General features: G+C 45.1%; 1 protein-coding gene across 4 annotated transcripts in view; it reads left to right on the plus strand.

Annotated features, from left to right (window-relative positions):
- pde5ab (phosphodiesterase 5A, cGMP-specific, b) overlaps positions 1–18,933 on the plus strand; it is a 216,616-nt gene that overhangs the window by 94,279 nt on the left and 103,404 nt on the right. For all 4 annotated transcript variants that reach the window (XM_085962982.1, XM_085962974.1, XM_085962965.1 and 1 more), the window contains 2 exons: positions 5,752–5,860; positions 5,979–6,063. In XM_085962982.1, coding sequence (XP_085819108.1) covers positions 5,752–5,860; positions 5,979–6,063 — 194 coding nt within the window. The remainder of the gene's footprint in view (positions 1–5,751; positions 5,861–5,978; positions 6,064–18,933) is intronic.

An 18,933-nucleotide genomic window follows, 5' to 3' on the forward strand; every position in this document is an offset into this window, starting at 1 on the left:
CTAAGGCTGGCACATACCCCTCGAGATAGGGCATCGGGTGGCTCATTGAGTGCTCCTGGCCTGTACATAATATCGTAGTCGTAAGTGGACAGTTCTATCCGCCATCTTAGGATCTTGTCATTTTTTATCTTGCCTCTCTGCTTCGTGTTAAACATGAAGGCCACAGACCGCTGGTCAGTGAGGAGTGTGAAACGTTTGCCGGCGAGATAATGGCCTAGAAATTCAGTATAGCCACGTTCGGGGCGCTACAGTCGGGCGGCCGCTAAAGTTTGCGCCCGGCGCAACTTCGCGCCACCTTCGCCAATATTCAGTCGCATCGCCCCAAGAGGTTGCTGCTGCGCTAAAACAGGCGATGCACGACTATCATTAGGCACTAAGCCGGCGGTCTGGGGCGATACCCCCGAGGGCGGGCGCAGCGCAGGTGCGGCGAGTTGCTGATTGACGGCAGACACTCTGGCGCCGGTCAGCTCTTAAAGGGGGAGTGTGGACTTGTCTGGCTGCCATGCCCTGCGCACTGCAGCCCTGAAGCAAGGCCTGACCAATGCTGGTTCATCAGTTCTACGCCCTGGACCATGGGGAAGCCCGCTATTCTTCCAAATCCCATTGTATGCTCTTGCTGCTTGTCCAGGGTCATGGGGAAGGAGATGTACTGACGTCTCCTTCTGAAAAGGGCATTGTTCACCTGTCGGATGCAGCAATGTACCGCGAACTGGGAGATGTTGGCAATGTCCCCAGTAGCGGATTGGAAGGAGCCGGTGGCATAGAAGTTGAGAGCCACCGTCACCTTCACTGCCACCGACAGAGACGTCCTGCTCCTCAGCTGTGGCTGCAGATCTCTGCGAATCAGGTGGCAGATCTCAGTGACCACCTCCCTTCTGAATCGCAGCCTCCGAACACACTGCTCCTCAGACATGTTCAGATATGAGAACTGCTGGCGGTATACCCTGGGTGGGTAAGGCCTCCTGTGCCGACACCTGTTGGCCCGTCTCCATCTGGCCATGACTGGCACTCTCTCACGGCGTCTCTGATCCCTTTGAATGCAAAAAAGCCAACGTTTCCACCCATTGTAGCCCCCATTACAGTATATGTGGCGACTCAAGGCTATGGCACTGAAAGTGAAATCCAAGTGCAAAGCTCTGGCTAAAGCCAGAAGTACCTGTGCGAGTGCTGAGTCAAAGCAGAAAGCTCTCTGCCTTTGTCTCTCACACAGAAGGATTGGCACAAAATGGCTGTCACTTATAATGCAGGAGGAGTCCCCTTTAAATAGCGCCCCCCGCACCCCGTAGCGACTGGGAGCCGTTCCTCTCTACCAGTCGCTGGGGGCGCCAGGTGCAAAGAAGGGCGGCCCCACTGAAGTTCCGGTTTGGGGCGCACAAAGGGCGCTGCACGATGAAATGACGTCAGAATCTGCGCGCACAGCTGAGCGCGCGCAAAGACTTTGCGCCGCCGCTAAATCTTGAGTGAAGTTGGGGAGAGGCGCAGATCGCGCTGCGCCCGGCCGCTAGCCGCCTAGCGCCCAACATCTCCTCCTCCTAAGGCGCTACCGGTTGGCGCAAGCAACTGAATTTCTAGGCCAATGTCTCCAATGTCTGACCGCCTCGATAATTGCTTGTGCTTCCTTCTCAACGGAAGAATGCCTGACTTCAGGACCCTGTAGTGTACGGGAAAAGAAGGCTACCGGTCTCCCGGCCTGGTTGAGGGTTGCAGCCAACGCGAAATCAGAAGCATCGCTCTCTACCTGGAAGGGTATCCTCTCATCTACAGCACATACCACGGCCTTTTCAATGTCCCGTTTGATGTTGGTGAATGCCTCCTGCGCTTCTACTGATAGAGGGAAGGACGTCGACTTGATAAGGGCTCGGGCTTTGTCCGAATAGTTGGCCACCCACTGAGCATAATAAGAGAAGAATCCCAGACACCTTCTTAAGGCCTTAGGGTTATGTGGCAGTGGTAGTTCTTTAAGCGGGCGTAATCGTTCAGGGTCTGGCCCGATTACCCCATTCTCTACCACACAGCTGAGAATACACAGACGAGTAGTGTTGAAAGTACATTTGTGCTCGTTATAGGTCAGGTTTAGCTTTTGGGCAGTCTCTAGAAATTTAGCGAGATTCCGGTCATGCTCCTGTTGGTCGCGTCCACAGATAGTAACATTGTCCAGGTACGGAAATGTTGCCTCCAACGCATTCTCATCTACCATACGGTCCATTTCCCGTTGGAAAACGGAAACTCCATTCGTGACCCCGAAGGGTACCCTAAGGAATTGGTACAGGCGCCCATTTGCTTCAAAAGCCGTATAAGGACGGTCGTCTACTTTTATGGGGAGCTGGTGATAGGCAGACTTTAAGTCAATAGTGGAAAACACACGATACTGGGCAATCTGGTTCATCATCTCGGAGATGCGAGGCAAGGGATAAGCGTCTAGTTGCGTATATATGTTGATGGTCTGGCTGTAGTCGACCACGAGCCGTTTCCTTTCGTTAGTTTTAACCACCACTACCTGAGCACGCCACGGGCTATTACTATTTTTGATGATACCCTCCCGCTGTAGCCTTCCTACTTCTTCTATTATAAATTTTTTATCTTCCGAACTGTACCGTCGACTTTTGGTCGCGATAGGTCTACAGTTTGGGGCGAGGTTCGCAAACAGGGATGGCGGGCTTATCTTTAAAGTGGAGAGGCCGCAAACTGTGAGCGGGGGCTGGGATCCGCCATATGCAAGTGTGACGCTCTCGTGGTGGCACTGGAAATCTAGGCCTAGAATTAGTTTCACACAGAGCTGCGGCAACACAAGGAGTTTAAAATCTTTATACTCTGTGCCCTTAACAGTCAGTGTTACTTTACAGAAACCGATTACCTCCGAAGTGAGGGATTTAGCTGGTCAGAAGGCTAACATGTGTGTGCTGTTCTGTCCAATTCTAAGCTATTAAAATTGATATACCTTAAATAGCTACAGAGACTGGTAGTTATAACTCAAACAGTTGGCTTTTAATAGCTTAGAACTGGACAGAACAGAACACACATGTTAGCCTTCTGACCAGCTTCTCAGAAGTGAACTAGGAGGCGGAGCCAGGGGCGAAGTAACAGATCAGGACAATCAATGGCACAGCAGAGTGGTATACAGCATTCCTGGCCAACCAAGAAAACAGCAGGGTTACAATAGATTACAATAGGAAACTATACACAGGTAGAATAAGGTATATACTTATAAGACTTATTTCACCACAAGTCACTTATGATTGCAAAATAAGATATCTGGAAAATAATTCTGTCACCAGGTTGTTCTAATGAACTCCTCTCTCTGTCCCCCTCCTCAGCGCTGGTGAGATCAGCGAGCGATGGTGCTCCTCCTCCTCTTCTCTCCCTCTCCCTCTTATTGTGGGCTCTGTTCTCCTGCAATGAGGGAAAGAAGTGCAGTTTTAGTGAGAGTGATGGAATGAGTGTAAAGAATGGATAGCATAGATGTTTAGAGGGAGACTATGATGGAGTGGGGTGCCAATACCAAGTTGCCTCCTTTTGAGTTGTTAGTTGTCATTGCATAACATTGAGGGTGAGTGCGAGGGATGCATAGTAAGATAGAGATGTGATTCTGTAGATAGGGAGACAGGGATGGGTGATGGTGCAAGCGACGTTGGGGTGAGTTAGGGTGTGCAGGTGTAGGGTTGGCAATGCAGAGTGATGGGAATGTAATGACAGGCACAGCAGGATTAAGGTAAGTGTGCTTTTATGCTCACTTTTCCTGAAAGCAGGAGATCATTGAACCTCTTCCTGCATTGCACCCAGGTGCGAGCAAAAACAGAGCTTGCAGTGACCTCCTCAGCTATTTGCAGCCAGGCTGCCTTGGCCTGATGAGAAGTTCTCCTCCTTCCATTCCCAGTGAACAGAGCCTCCTGCGCCCTCTGACTCCCTCCACAAGAACATGGAGGGAGTCATCGTTGAAGCATGGCGCAGCCCTCTGCCTCTGTGCAGTCATTTTGCTATCAAGCAGCACTCAGGACTGTGGAAGTAGAAGTGAGAGCAAATGGGGACATGGCCCCCTTAAATACAATGGCAACAAACGCATAATCAGAGGAACTGAACAGACACACACCTAGTGATTGGGCCGGGCCACACGCAACGAGGGCTTAACAAGTCCAATTATCGTGAAATTGTATCAGCAGAGTGGCTGCAGCCGAGAGCGGGACTGAAACCTGTCAACTACCTCTCCCGACACAAACCCGCCTTAGCTGGTAAAATTCAGCCCTTTATTTCGCTTCCTATACAATGATTTAAATGTAATTTATATATCCTGTTTTTTACTTCATGCTTTGCCGTCTGTGAGGATTCTTCCTTCTGATTGGTTGACCAGCTTCCTTGCTGGTTGTCCTGTTCACAGACGTCACAGTTCCCTGTAGAGGGTGCCAAATTCAAACTGACGCCGGAAGACTGGAACTCTGCGCTGACAATCCCGTTAAAAGTCTGTGGGCAACTGTACATGGGGTGAACGGCGAAAGCCATTCCTTCGCTGCTCACTGCAAAATCTGGGCCAATATATTTTTTAAATCTTACATCTACTTGCACTCACTGTCAACTTTTTCAATTATAAATTCCTACAACCATATTTGTAATGGAAAATGCCTACATAAAATTGTCGAGCTGTAATTACACCCTCTACCCAGTGGAGGTGCTGCAGTGCCACCACCAACAAGAGGGTGTAATTACAGAATGACAAGTTTACATAGGCAGTTTTCATTATAAATAGGAATTTATATTGGCAATATGAAAATAAGGGCAGAATAAATTACTTTAAAATAGAGACTGAATTACCTCATCACATCCTGGTCCAAATATACCCTGCCTCTAACCCCATTTTACCATTTTTTGTTCTCGGGATGTGGGCAATCCTGGCAAGACTATTTATTACACATCCTTAGTTGTCCTGAGAAGGTGATGGTGGGGCATCTCCTTGAGCTGCTGGCATCCTTGTGGTGGTGGTGCTCTCATAGTGGTGTTAGGTCAGTAATTCCAGAATACTGACCCAGCAATGTAGGAATGGTGATATTTGTCTAAGTCAGGATGGTGTGTGACTTGGAGGGCAGCTTGGAGGTGATGGTGTTTCCACGACATTACTGCTCTTATCCTTCTCAGTAATAGAGGTCACAGGGGAAGGAAATGCTGTCGACTGAACTTGGTTTTGACTCTCTAATTGCTATGCCATGGGAGATCGATTAGGCACTTAGTAAAAATGCAATGACAGGGCATAATTTGCTATTTGATTTCATATGCAATCAAATCTTTAGATCATTGAGAAAAGACTGGTATAAGGAGATTTTTTTTTCTTTTTTCAGTATTATCAATAAAACAAACTAAAATAGGTTTAGCTTCCTGTACAAAATGTTTAGACCTTATAATGTCTCATCACTCCAGTACTCGGAAGGCATTTTGACTGTGCGATAGTGTCCTTTCCTACCTTAATTCAGATGACAAGACCCCTTTAAAAAGTATTTAAAATATTACAGTAACCAATGTTAAAATAAATCAATCAGCAAGTTGGTTTTAGATTTAGTAAATGGATGCAAAATTCATAAATGGACCACTTGAAAGGTACAATGCAGTTTATGGTTTAATCAAACTGACCAAACATTTTGGAAGGAAGTAGGAAAAGAAAGACATTGATCATTTTATAACAAAGCCAACATTAACTATCTCTAAATGGTGGCCAGAAGTCTTAATAACTACTGAGCTAGTCAACATATATTTGTTTGTTTTTAACAGGAGCTATGATATAAATAAAATCAACTATATGTTTGCAAAGTATGCCAAAAACACCATGGAAACGCTGAATATTACAGATGTTTACAAGGACCCGCGGTTTCTGTGGACAGTAAGTGAACCTTTTATAACCTCAACAAATTTACACAGATTTAGTCCAAGGATTTTATCATTAAGTGACATTTGGATATTCCCGGTAGCTTTTAACCCTATTTTTATTTGCTTGATAGAATGAAAATACAGGAAGTACAAACAAGCAAATAAAAAGCTTGCTCTGCACCCCAATTAGAAATGGAAAGAAGAATAAAGTTATAGGTACTGGAGCTTCTCTGAACATTTTAATGTACCTTTGTGTTGGTTGTATGTGTGGGGTTTGTGTGCATGTCTGCACTTTTCATTCATCCTATAAGCGATCTTTCCAAATGATTCACTTCATGCATTTAAGATAATAATGTAGTGCAATAGAAAAATACGAGATTCTTGACTCTCTGCTATCTAATGTGCTAATTCCACTAGGGTGCAACAATTATTGAAAAATTTTACCAACTATTGTTACAGAAATCCAGGTTTCAGGCAAAACTTGGAAAGCCATGGGTAAATAAACCATTCACATTCTTAATGAAGCTTTTTAACTCATAGAGGTTTCTCTGTTCACAGAAGGTTCTTCCATTCTGAGAAGTTCGATCTGTGGTATTAGTACAGCTATTATTTCTATAAACCGGTTTTGAACCGGGGATTAACGAAGATATATTACCACCTACTTCTTTCATTCTAATTAACTATGCATCTTTTTGAATTGCATGAACTGTACTTCATAGGAGGAATTAATTAGTTTAATTGTCAGGATAACAAAAATATATAGAGGAGACAAATAAACACACATTGATGAGCCTAACACATCACTCTAGCCGAGGAGTGGAGCTCCAATTAGATTAGTTCATATTTTCAAGAGGAAAAATTAATTGGGGTCAGTACTTTTTCTAATAGAATCTATATTTTGAATGATTAGATAGATAGATAGATAGATAGATAGATAGATAGATAGATAGATAAAGAGAGAGAGAGAGAGAGAATCTGCACCATTAACAAGCTCACAAAGTCATATGTGCTCACCATGGAGGCAGCATGCAGGATATGGTACATGGAGAAACAGGAATGCAGCCATGAAATAGAAAACATAAAAGAGTTGTTCCTCAAATGGGGTATTTGTATATTAACATATCCGATGAAGAAACAGAAGTTCAAACAGTGGATTGAAATGTATGACAAAGTCAATTTTCAAACACCGAATGACACAGAAAGTGAAATTCATCTTCGCGGTAGTGCAAATCTGACGATAGTGCATCAGCAGCCCCTTTTACATTCCGCCCGATTTTCTTTTCCATGGGTGGAGTGTACAAAAGGCTGCTAATGCGCTACCACTCATGCCGAATTTAACTTCTAAAAAATTCTAAAATCATACATGTGTATATGTAGACAGATCATCCTGTTCGAGATAACAGTCACCACTATTAATTTTTGTTTTGAGCAATGCACCAATTAATACAAGCTCTCACCCTGTGTTTTAGAATGAAAGGCCTGACCCAAAGATTGCTGCATGTTTGGAAAGAAAAGAAATGGAGACCCAAATACAGAGAATTTCCACCCCCTTAACTTTTGAGTAGCCTGGCCCTCTAGCATGATACCAACACAAGCTCCAGATCTATGTTGTTCTAAGGATACGTTGGCTGGAGTTGGGGGTAGGGGGGAATGTAAGATAATGCTTAAGATAAAATATTGACCACTATTGAAATTTGCTGTTGATGGCTGAAAATAAACTGTTATTACATCCACCAAAGCTTTGGCAAAGCTATGACCAGCAACGTCTGTTCTGAAATACTTCAGTGGAAACTGTGGCGATAAGTACTTACGAGCAGACCATCTAAATGATTGTTGCATGTAGGTATAGTATATACTGGTCTTTTCATCCCTTTATAATCCTCTTTAGAACTGAAAAATAATTTCTTTATTGGAGCCCCTGACTATTAATCTAAATTTATGACAATTGTGTTGTTCTGCAATTAATGTATTTTCTCCTCTTTATTTAACAATCATTAGCTCTATTTTCATTTTACCAACTCAACTAAAATCTATATAATAGAAGACATGCATCCATAAGACATGGGAAAATGTCCATCATATTTCAAAGTATCATACTAGCAAACTGTCCATCACATTTGAAATCCTGTTACAAATGTCACATTTAATATTCATAAAAAAGCAACAAACCACTCTTAACTGAGTGATATTGATTGCATCAAATATGATTGAACAAATATAAATGCTACCAATGAAGAACCAGCAAACAGCGAAAAAAAAAGTAATAAGCAACTAGAAAGCAGCTGGGTCCCTGATAAAATTACTTAAAATATTTTAACTGCCATTTTGGTTCCTCAGTACCCAAAGGACTGAGTGCTCAAATTAAAATTGTTAACATAATAAGCACATAAAAAATTAAGTAATTCATAACAATATCTGTGTCTTGGGTTCTGCTGCATTCCCAGAGCCTACAATTTCTTTCCAGCTGACCTGGAGGCATAAGCAATGAGGAGATTTCAATTTTGTAGAATTAACCAGTGTCACTTTACAGTCCAGCTCACAATGGACCAATGTCACTTCATGAATATTTGTCTGGTGGACAAAAGCTCCCAGAATGCAGCTTAAGTCTGCCACCTTCTGCTCGATGGGGGCAAATCTTACACCATGCTCTATCAATGAGCAATCTGGTTTTCAATCAAAAAATATCCTGGTACAAACACTGCGGTCTTCTGTGTATACAGCATATTTTTGAGGAAGGAATAACACACCAGGAATTTCTGTATTTGACAATAAGACTGGTCATTCTTCCTGTTTATAAGCCCCACCCCTAGTCCACTTCAAACGGAGCAAAACGATTTGGGGGGAAAATTGGGTCGCGCCCCCTTTGGGGTGCTACCTTCGCCAAGGCGCTACTTTTAGCACCCCGAAAAAATTAGCACTCCCGCGTCTGAAATTCACTGGTAGCGCCCCAAGAGGGAGGCGGGGCGCTACTGGAAGGGCGTTAACGGGAGGCGCAAATCAACCGAATTTTTCCCCAAAAATATTATTGAGTAAATCACTGAAATAACATATAGAAAGTGTAGGAGACAGATGGAAGAATTAGTTGACAGAGCAAAGGAAAGAGGAGCAGAAAGCCTGAGAAAGGAAGAGTCAATGGCCAATGAAAGGATGTGGGGCAATAACAGAAAATGTATGAGAGGTAAACAAAGAGAGTAAAACAAGTAGGGCAGAAAGAATAGAAGGCAAATCAGAAAGATGGAGGCGCAATTTTTAACAAAATTTGTCCATGAGAAACACAATAACACACTGAGAAAAAATGTTGTGGAAATTTCTAAGGGCGCAGAGGAACAGCAGAGCAGGCTTTCTGCCCGTCACTTTGCCAGGTCATTCACCTGAACCATGGGAACAGGTTAATTTACATACTTGGGGCAGATGACCCATGCCTGTAGAAATACAACAGGCTGCCAAAAAATCAAAGCACCGTCGCCCTAAGGGAGAATCCCGTGGCATTTATCAGGCTAAAGATTGAAGTTAAGAAAGAAACTTTAGTCTCTAATGGGAATGATGGGGCTACATTCAGAAAGTAGTTCCACTCGGATCAATCACTTTTGGGCCCTAACGTCTCTGGAGCCTTTAGAAGGTGCAGAATGGAACCCACCCTTGCTTCTGTACTCAAACCCTCTCGCTACGAAGCCCAACATACCATTTACCTTCTTAACCGCCTGCTGCACCTGCATGCTTGCCTTCAGCAACTGATGCACAAGGACACCCAGGTCTCGTTGCACTTCCCCTTCTCCAACTCTATTGCCGATCAGATAATAATCTGCCTTCCTGTTTTTGCCACCAAAGTGGATAACCTCGCATTTATCCACATTATACTGCATCTGCCATGCATCTGCCCAATCACCCAACCTGTCCAAATCATACTGGAGTTTCTCGGCATCCTCCTCACAGCACACACGCCCACCCAGCTTTGTGTCATCTGCAAACTTGGAGATATTACATCTAGTTCACTCGTCTAGATCATTAATATATATTGTGAATAGCTGGGCTCCTAGGACCGATCCCTGCAGTACCCCACTAGTCACTGCCTGCCACTCGGAAAAAGACCTGTTTATTCCAACTCTTTGCTCCCTGTCTGCCAACCAGTTCTCTATCCAAGTCAGTACCTTGCCCCCAATCCCATGTGCCTTAACTTTACACGCTAATCTCTTATGCGGGACCTTATCAAAAGCCTTCTGAAAGTCCAAATACACCACAACCACTGGTTCTCCCTTATCTATTCTACCAATTACATCCTCAAAAATTTCCAGTAGATTAGTCAAGCACGATTTACCTTTTGTAAATCCATGTTGACTTTGTCCGATCCTGTCACTGTTTTCCAAGTGCTCTGCTATTACATCTTTTATAATGGACTCTAGCATTTTCCCCACTACTGATGTCAGGCTTACTGGTCTATAATTCCCCGTTTTCTCTCTACTACCTTTTTTGAGCAGTAGGGTAACATTAGCTACCCTCCAATCCATGGGAACTGTTCCAGAGTCTATCAAATTTTGGAAGATGACCAGCATTGCATCTAATATTTCTAGGGCCACTTCCTTAAGTACCCTAGGATGTAGATTATCAGGCCCTGGGGATTTATCGGCCTTCAATCCCATCAATTTCCCTAATACCATTTCCCTACAAATACTGATTTCATTCAGTTCTTTCCTCTCATTAGACCCTATGGCCTAGAAATTCAGTATAGCCAGTTTTGGGGCGCTAACGTTAGCGCCCGCCCGATGTTAGCGCCCGCCCCAAAGTTGCGCCCCCTTTGCGGAAATTCAGTCGCTTCGCCCTAAGAGGTTGCTGGAGCGCTAAAACAGGCGTTGCACGACTATCTTCAGGCGCTAAGCCGTCAGGCCGGAGCGCAACACCCGAGCTCGGGCGCAGCGCAGGTGCGGGGAGCTGGTGATTGACGGCAGACACTCTGGTGCCAGTGAGCTCTTAAAGGGGAAGGGTGCATGTGTTTTTTTCAAAGGCCGAGTCTGGGGGGGAAAAGAGGAGGAGGAGGAGGAGGAGGAGGAGGAAAACAGAAATACACCGTTCACAACAACACAACTGGACCCTTCCACACAACACATGCAGAGTGCCTTTTATAGTGCAGGAGGAGTGCCCTTTAATTTGCGCTCCCCGGGGCCCACGTCAGCTGTGTTGCGTTCCATTTTACAAACGCTCTGGACGCCAGCCGCACAATGGGGCGGTCCGACTGAAGTTTGGAATCGGGGCGCGCAAAGGGCGTTGCACGAGGATGTGACGTCATTTTCTGCGCGCGCAGCCGGGCGGGCGCTAAACTTTGCGCCAGCGCTAAGGGTCAACTTAATTTGGGGCGAGGCGCAAACTGCGCTGCGCCCGGGCGCTACACGCATAGCACCCGAAATTCACTTCTCTTAAGGCGCTAACTGCTGGCGCAACCAACTGAATTTCTAGGCCTATGTTCCCCGACATCTCTCGGAGGTTATTTGTGTCCTCCTTTGTGAAGACATAGAAACATAGAAGATAGGAGCAGGATTAGGCCATTCAGCCCCTCGACCCTGCTCCGCCATTCAATGAGATCATGGCTGATCATCCAAATTCAGTACCCTGTTCCTGCCTTCTCTCCATACCCCTTGATCCATTTAGCCTTAAGAAATATACCCAACTCCTTCTTGAATATATTTAATGAATTGGCCTCTACTGCCTTCTTTGGTAGAGAATTCCACAGGTTCACCACTCTCTGGGTGAAGAAATTCCTCTTCATCTCTGTCCTAAATGGCTTTCCCCTTATCCTTAGACTGTGACACCTGGTTCTGGACTCCCCGACCATCGGGAACATCCTTCCAGCATCTAGTCTGTCTAGTCCTGTTAGAATTTTATAAGTTTTGATGAGATCCCCTCTCATTCTTCTAAACTCCAGCGAGTACAAGCCCAATCGACCCAATCTCTCCTCATACGTCATTCCTGCCATCCCAGGTATCAGCCTGGTGAATCTTCGCTGCACTCCTTCCATGGCAAGAACATCCTTCCTCAGATAAGGCGAACAAAACTGCACACAATACTCAAGATGTGGTCTCACCAAGGCCCTGTACAACTGCAGCAAGACATCCTTGTTCCTGTACTCAAACCCTGTCGCTACGAAGGCCAACATAACATTTGCCTTCTTAACCGCCTGCTGCACCTGCATGCTTACTTTTAGCGACTGGTGCACAAGGACGTCCAGGTCTCGTTGCACTTCCCCTTCTCCCAATCTATTGCCATTCAGATAATAATCTGCCTTCCTATTTTTGACACCAAAGTGGATAACCTCGCATTTATCCACGTTATATTGCATCTGCTATGCTTCTGCCCAATCACCCAACCTGTCCAAATCATACTAGAGTTTCTCGGCATCCTCCTCACAGCACACACGCTCACTCAGCTTTGTGTCGTCTGCCAACGTGGAGATATTACATCTAGTTCCCTTGTCCAGATCATTAATATATATTGTGAATAGCTGGGGTCCAAGGACCGATCCCTGCGGTACCCCACTAGTCACTGCCTGCCACTCGGAAAAAGAGCCGTTTATTCCAACTCTCTTTCTGTCTGCCAACCAGTTCTCTATCCAAGTCAATAACTTGCCCCCAATCCCACGTGCCTTAATTTTACACACTAATCTCTTATGCGGGACCTTATCGAAAGCCTTTTGAAAGTCCAAATAAACCACATCCACTGGTTCTCCCTTATCTATTTTACCAGTTACATCCTCAAAAAATTCCAGTAGATTAGTCAAGCACGATTTACCTTTTGTAAATCCATGTTGACAGAACCAAAGTATGTATTTAATCGGCTGCCATTTCTTTGTTCCCCATTATAAATTCCCCTGATTCTGACTGCAAGGGACCTACGCTTGACTTCACCAATCTTTTTCTCTTCACATATCTATAAAAGCTTTTACAGTCAGTTTTTATGTTCCCTGCAAGCTTACTCTCATACTCTATTTTCCCCCTCTTAATTAATCCCTTTGTCCTCCTTTGCTGAATCCTAAACTGCTCCCAATCCTCAGGTTTACTGCTTTTTCTGGCCAATTTATATGTCCTCTCCTTGGATCTTATGCTGTCCCTAATTTCCCTTGTTAGGCACGGTTGAGTCACCTTTTTTGTTTTATTTTTATGCCAAACAGGGATGAACAAATTCTGTAGTTCATCCATGCGATCTTTGAATGTTTGCCATTGCCTATCCACCGTCAACCCTTTGAGTAACATTTCCCAATCAATCCTACCCAACTCGCGCCTCATACCATCGTATTTTCCTTTATTTAAATTCAGGACCCTAGTCTCTGAGTCAACTACTTCACTCTCCATCTTAATGAAGAATTCTATCATATTATGATTGCTCCGTCCCAAGGGGCCTCGCACAACAAGATTGCTAATTAATCCTTTCTCATTACATAATACCCAGTCTAAGATGGCCTGGTCTCTAGTTGGTTCCTCGACATATTGGTCCAGGAAACCACCCCGTATACACTCCAGGAATTCCTCCTCCACAATATTGTTACTAATATGTTTAGCCCAATCTATATGTAGATTAAGGTCACCCATGATAACTGCTGTGCCCTTATTGCATGCGTCTCTAATTTCCCATTTAATGCCATCCCCAACCTCCGCATTACTGTTTGGGGGTCTGTATACCACTCCCACTAATGTTTTCTGCCCCTTGGTATTTATCAGTTCTACCCATACAGATTCCACATCATCATTGCTAATATCCTTCCTTACAATTATGTTAATCCCCTCTTTAACCAGCAATTCTACCCCACCACCTTTTCCTTTTTGCATGTCTTTCCTGAATATTGAATACCCCTGGATGTTGAGTTGCCAGCCTTGGCCACCCTGGAGCCATGTTTCTGTAATCCCAATCGTATCATATCCGTTTACCTCTATTTGCACAGCTAATTCATCCACCTTATTACGAATGCTCCTCGCATTAAGACACAAAGCTTTCAGGCTTGTTTTTTAACACTCTTAGACCTTTTAGAATTATTATTTACTGTGGCCATGTTTGATTTAAACCCTTGATTTCTCTGACTGCCACCTTTGCTTTTCTCCTTCCTGTCTTTTGCTTCTATCCTTGTTTCCCTTTCCTCTGTCTCCCTGCTCAGGTTCCCAACCCCCTGCCATTTTAGTTTAAACCCTCCCCCAGAGCACTAGCAAACACTCCCCCAAGGACATTGGTCCCGGTCCTGCCCAGGTGCAAACCGTACAGTTTGTACTGGTCTCACCTCCCCCAGAACCGGTTCCAATCATATACTTGAAAAAGTTGCAGTTCAGATTATACCCTCCCACAATCCAGCAGATGCCCTTGACATGACCTGGGCTGCTGGAGGTCCCCTCCCCCTCCCTCAATTCAAAGAGATGTCCTGGCATTTATGTTGAAGGTATCTGCTCATGGAGAGCTTAATGCTCACTAGCAATAGTAGTCTATGACCTTATGTAGGAACACTGATCAGATATGGCTCAACTTTTAGTTCACTGTAGTTTCCAAACATCTCTTAACATTTCCCATGAATTCTTCAATTAAACTCCAGAACAAAACATTAAATACTTCCACATGGTCTTGTCTCACTGGAGTTAAGGATGCGCATACGTTTATGTATATTTTCATAAAAGCTACTATAATTTGCCACCAGAGTTGTCAGAATGGGCAAAGATGAGTTGAACTGACTTGACAGGAAGCACTGATACCTTGGAGTGCATGCTAGAGCAGAAGGTACAATTAAGCAGTTCCATTAGTGAACTTTGAGAGCTTGTTCACTAACTCGGTAATGCGTCTTTCCTGGGACTGGACAATCACCTTCAGTGATTTAATTTCATCCAATAGTTCCTCCATGGTTCCTCCATGGGAGAAGATGGAGGCGTTGGGGGCCGGGAGAAGATTGGGTGGGTGGTCCGAAGAGGTTCGGGGGCCGGAGGAGCAGCATGGGGAGGGCCGGGGGAGGGGGGGAGTTGGTGGCCTGGGGGGTTTGGTCTAGTGGAGGGATCGGAAGGTGGGAAGGTCTCCGATCACAGGGGGTGGGTTAGGCAGGGTCCCTGGATCCAGGAGGTAAGTGTAAAGGTACTTCCTCCTGGATCCAGAAGTCCTCACCTTGCTCTAGCTGGCGGGTATTACGAAAAGAAAAAGAAAGACTTGCATTTATAAGCGCCTTTCATGACCATCAGACGTCGCAAAGCGCTTTACAGCCAATGAAGTACTTTTGGAGTGTAGTCACTGTTGTAATGTGGGAAACGCACCAGCCAATTTGCACACAGCAAGCTCCCACAAACAGCAATATGATAATGACCAGATAATCTGTTTTTGTTATGTTGATTGAGGGATAAATATTGGCCAGGCCACCAGGGATAACTCCTCTGCTCTTCTTTGAAATAGTGCCATGGGATCTTTTACGTCCACCTGAGAGAGCAGACAGAGTTTTGGTTTAACATCTCATCTAAAAGACAGCACCTCCGACAGTGCAGCACTCCCTCAGCACTGCACTGGAGGTTTATGTGCTCAAGTCCCTGGAGTGGGACTTGAACCAACAACCTTCTGACTCAGAGGTGAGGGTGGTACTCACTGAGCCACAGCTGACACATTATGAGGTGTACAAAACCCGACCAGCTGCAGTTAAACACAAAATGGAGGTTAAAGAAGCTTCCTGTGTCATTATAATATTTAAATAGATGGCCCACCTCCTGGCAGTGGGTTGGCAGCCCGCCCCATCCCAGCTCCCCTCCTGCCCCCATTAAAACGAGACGTGGGCAGGTTGGAGGTGGGTTCAGGTCAGGATTCCGACTTTTAACACTTTAACTGCACACACGCCCCCAACCCACCCATTTTTCTATGTTAAAATTCCCCCCTATGTTACAGCTTTATGACTTCCCAACATCCATAATTATATGGTTACCCTGTCAAAATATGAACAAAGTGGGGATAATTTTTACCTTCTCCACCTGGTCAGAAATCAATGGAATGAAAATCAGGCGGGTTCTACAATGGGCGGGCGATAGGCTTGGCTAAATTATCGCCCAGGTGCTGAAGGTAAAAATTACCTTCAATATGTCAAAAAGACTTTGATATATAATCAGTTTAGATGGGTGTAGGGAATTTGCTAATATGTCAACATATGCAGAAGTGCTTTTGAGCTGTACCTTAACAGAAAGAAACGTTACCTAGGTCTACTCAAGATTGATATACGTGGAAATATCCTAACTAGGGTGGTTAGCCAAGGTGGGGGAGGAGTGGGTGGTTAACTGGCTAACAGTAAAAATGAGAAAAAGTTGACAAATGCTGAAATATAATTTATCTGCAAATTGCATTAACATTTCACAAAGAAGCTTTTTGGATTTCCATGTGTTAAAAGATTAAAGCTGTCGTCATTTTGCTATTTGCTGCTTACTGTGAAAATGGGGTTGAAATTTTGGATCGCTAAGAAATTGTTGGCAAAACAAGCACGGTCGGGCTATGGTGTTGAATTAAAGCATGCTGCTCTTCTTAACATTTAATCAGCCAACGGTGATTGGTGTTGATAAAATAATTATATTTTCATAATTCTTGCATCCAAGTGTGTAGTGATGCATACTTGCCTTATTTTGACAGACACGTGTCTTGCTGGGCTCCTTTTTCAGTGCATGCCTCTATCTGTACCCTCAGTGCATCCTGTCAGCAAAGTCTCTGCTGCTGTCTCTCTGTGTAGCTGTGTGGGTTTGTGTCATATACATCTTTGTCTGTCAATAACATGATGATTACATCTGAGTGATGGTAACAATGGCTGTGTCGATCTGGTTAACATTATTCTGATTACTTTGATTTTATGTTGCAGTTGTCTCATTAATATGACAAAGATATAGGGGGAGAAATTAGCCTCCTCTGTGCCTCCCGTTAGCGCCTCGGGGGGGGGGTGTTAACGGGGCGCTACCGGCTTTGCGACCAGCCGCGGCAATAGTACCAATGCCCGTGAAATTGACGTGGAGGTTTGCGGCGGCGGTAACCACTACCGCCATGATCTCCTGCACCCGGAGAGCATGACGTCATCCGGCTACGCAGCGCCCTGGTAGCGTCCCAGATCCGAACTTCGGTTCTGCCCCCTGCAGCATCGCCAGGCAATAACACCGACAGCTGCAGGAGGCATTGTTAGGGAGGCCAGCCACTTGGGGAGTGGTATTTAAAGGTAAGAGCACTTGTGTCAATGAAAAATTTGTTTTCACCCCTTAGATTGTTTTTTCAACTTTTTCTTGTGCCGCAATTGATCAGCCCTGCATTCTGTTAGAGTGCTTGGGGCTGATCGTCGTGGATCGGTGCTGCTGTCGGCGAAGAGGACCATCGATTTAATGCAGAGCCTGCAGCAATGGCCCTTCCTTTTAAGGGAGGGAAGGAGCCTCCGTTCCGGCAGTGCTGCATTCGACATTGGGCAGTGCTGCACCGCTACTGCCCCTCTTGCCGATCTTTAGCGCTCCAAGGGAAATGGTAGCCCTTGAGTTAGCGCTCCACTTCCTCCCTGGAGCGCTAAACCCGAAGTTCGCGTCAGATTCACTGGCGTAGCGCCCGGCGCTACTTTTTCGTTACTGCTAACGTTAGCGCTTTAAACTCAATTTCTCCCCTATAAGTCCTATTCTATTCAACATTGACTATGCTGCATTAAAATTACCTTAAAATCCAGAAAGGTTTAGAATTTGGTGGATAAAGTCTTGCATGCTTTCTTTCTAAATAATGCTTAAGAATCTGATAGTACCCTAAAAAAAATTTGAATAGGATTGCCAGCAGAATATTTTACAGGGGCCCTTTCACAGAATCACAGAAATCCCACAGTGCAGATAGAAGCCATTTCGGCCCATCGAGCCTGCACCGACACATATCCCACCCGATCCCACCCGATCCCCGTAACCCCTACACCAACACATATCCCACCCTATCCCCGTAACCCCACGTATTTAATCCCCCTAACACTAAGGGTCAATTTATCATAGCCAATCATCCTAACCCGCACATCTTTGGACTGTGGGAGGAAACCGGAGCACCTGGAGAAAACCCACGCAAACACGGGGAGAATGTGCAAACTCCACACAGACAGTCACCCGAGGCCGGATTCAAACCCGGGTCCCTGGCACTGTGAGGCAACGGTGCTAACCACTATGCCACCCTTTGAACCCTGAAAGTTAATTTCACCTTTTAAACTCACTTCTTTTTCAAGCAGAATCAGGAAAACCGACTCCCTGAACATTTCAATGCTGCTCTGAAGTAGAATAGTATAAACAGTCCATAAAATTGCTTCATCAGCTTGAACAAAGAACTGAATCGGAATCATTAGTCCTTCAGTGCAAACATCTTTATCAGTGATAAACTATAATAGTGGTGGCCATTTAGCCAGTGCAGCTGAAAATAGAATATTAATCATAAAATCACCTATATAATCAACAGCTCGTATTATAAAGTACAGTATTACAGAGTGGTTTCAGAACAGTAGTCTCATAAGAACATAGGAATTACTAGACGAAAAAATGACTAATGTCCATCTGATTCACCTTGTACCATCCTGGTAGTCGGATGATATGATGATAATGGAGTTGTTGACTAATCATAGCAATCAACCTCTATCAATTTGTCTACAACAGACCCAGACATGAGACAAGGAAATTCCCAGTGGCGGAGAATTTTGGAATCCATAGGTCCAAAGTCATCGGCCCCGATATTTCCCGAGGCACGATCTTGGAGCGGATGGGGTGGGGGGGGACTCATGTTCGGGAATCCCGGCAATGGGTGTTTCTCCGAATGCCCTGGAGATTAATTTTTTTGGCCAGGTTTCCCGCCTGACCACCAGCCTGATTGACAGGCTTGGCTGTCTGCCTGTCCGGCGGGAAAGGCTGCAGGTAGGTTTGGTAGTTGGCAGGGCAATGATCTCAGCAGTGGGGGTAGAGATGGTGAGGAGCAGAGACATTGTGGAGTTGGGGGAAACAAAGACGTTGTGCAATTAGGGAGAGAGGAGACATCCGTTGCGGGGGGGCAGTGATCGCAGAGTGGGAATGGTCGGGGACATCGGGGTGGGGTTCAGTGATCACGGGGGATTGGAGGGAGATTGTG

The sequence above is a fragment of the Somniosus microcephalus genome, chromosome 2 (genome assembly GCF_052327205.1).
Source record: "Somniosus microcephalus isolate GS21.2 chromosome 2, FLI_Smic_1.0, whole genome shotgun sequence".
Lineage (NCBI taxonomy): Eukaryota > Metazoa > Chordata > Chondrichthyes > Squaliformes > Somniosidae > Somniosus > Somniosus microcephalus.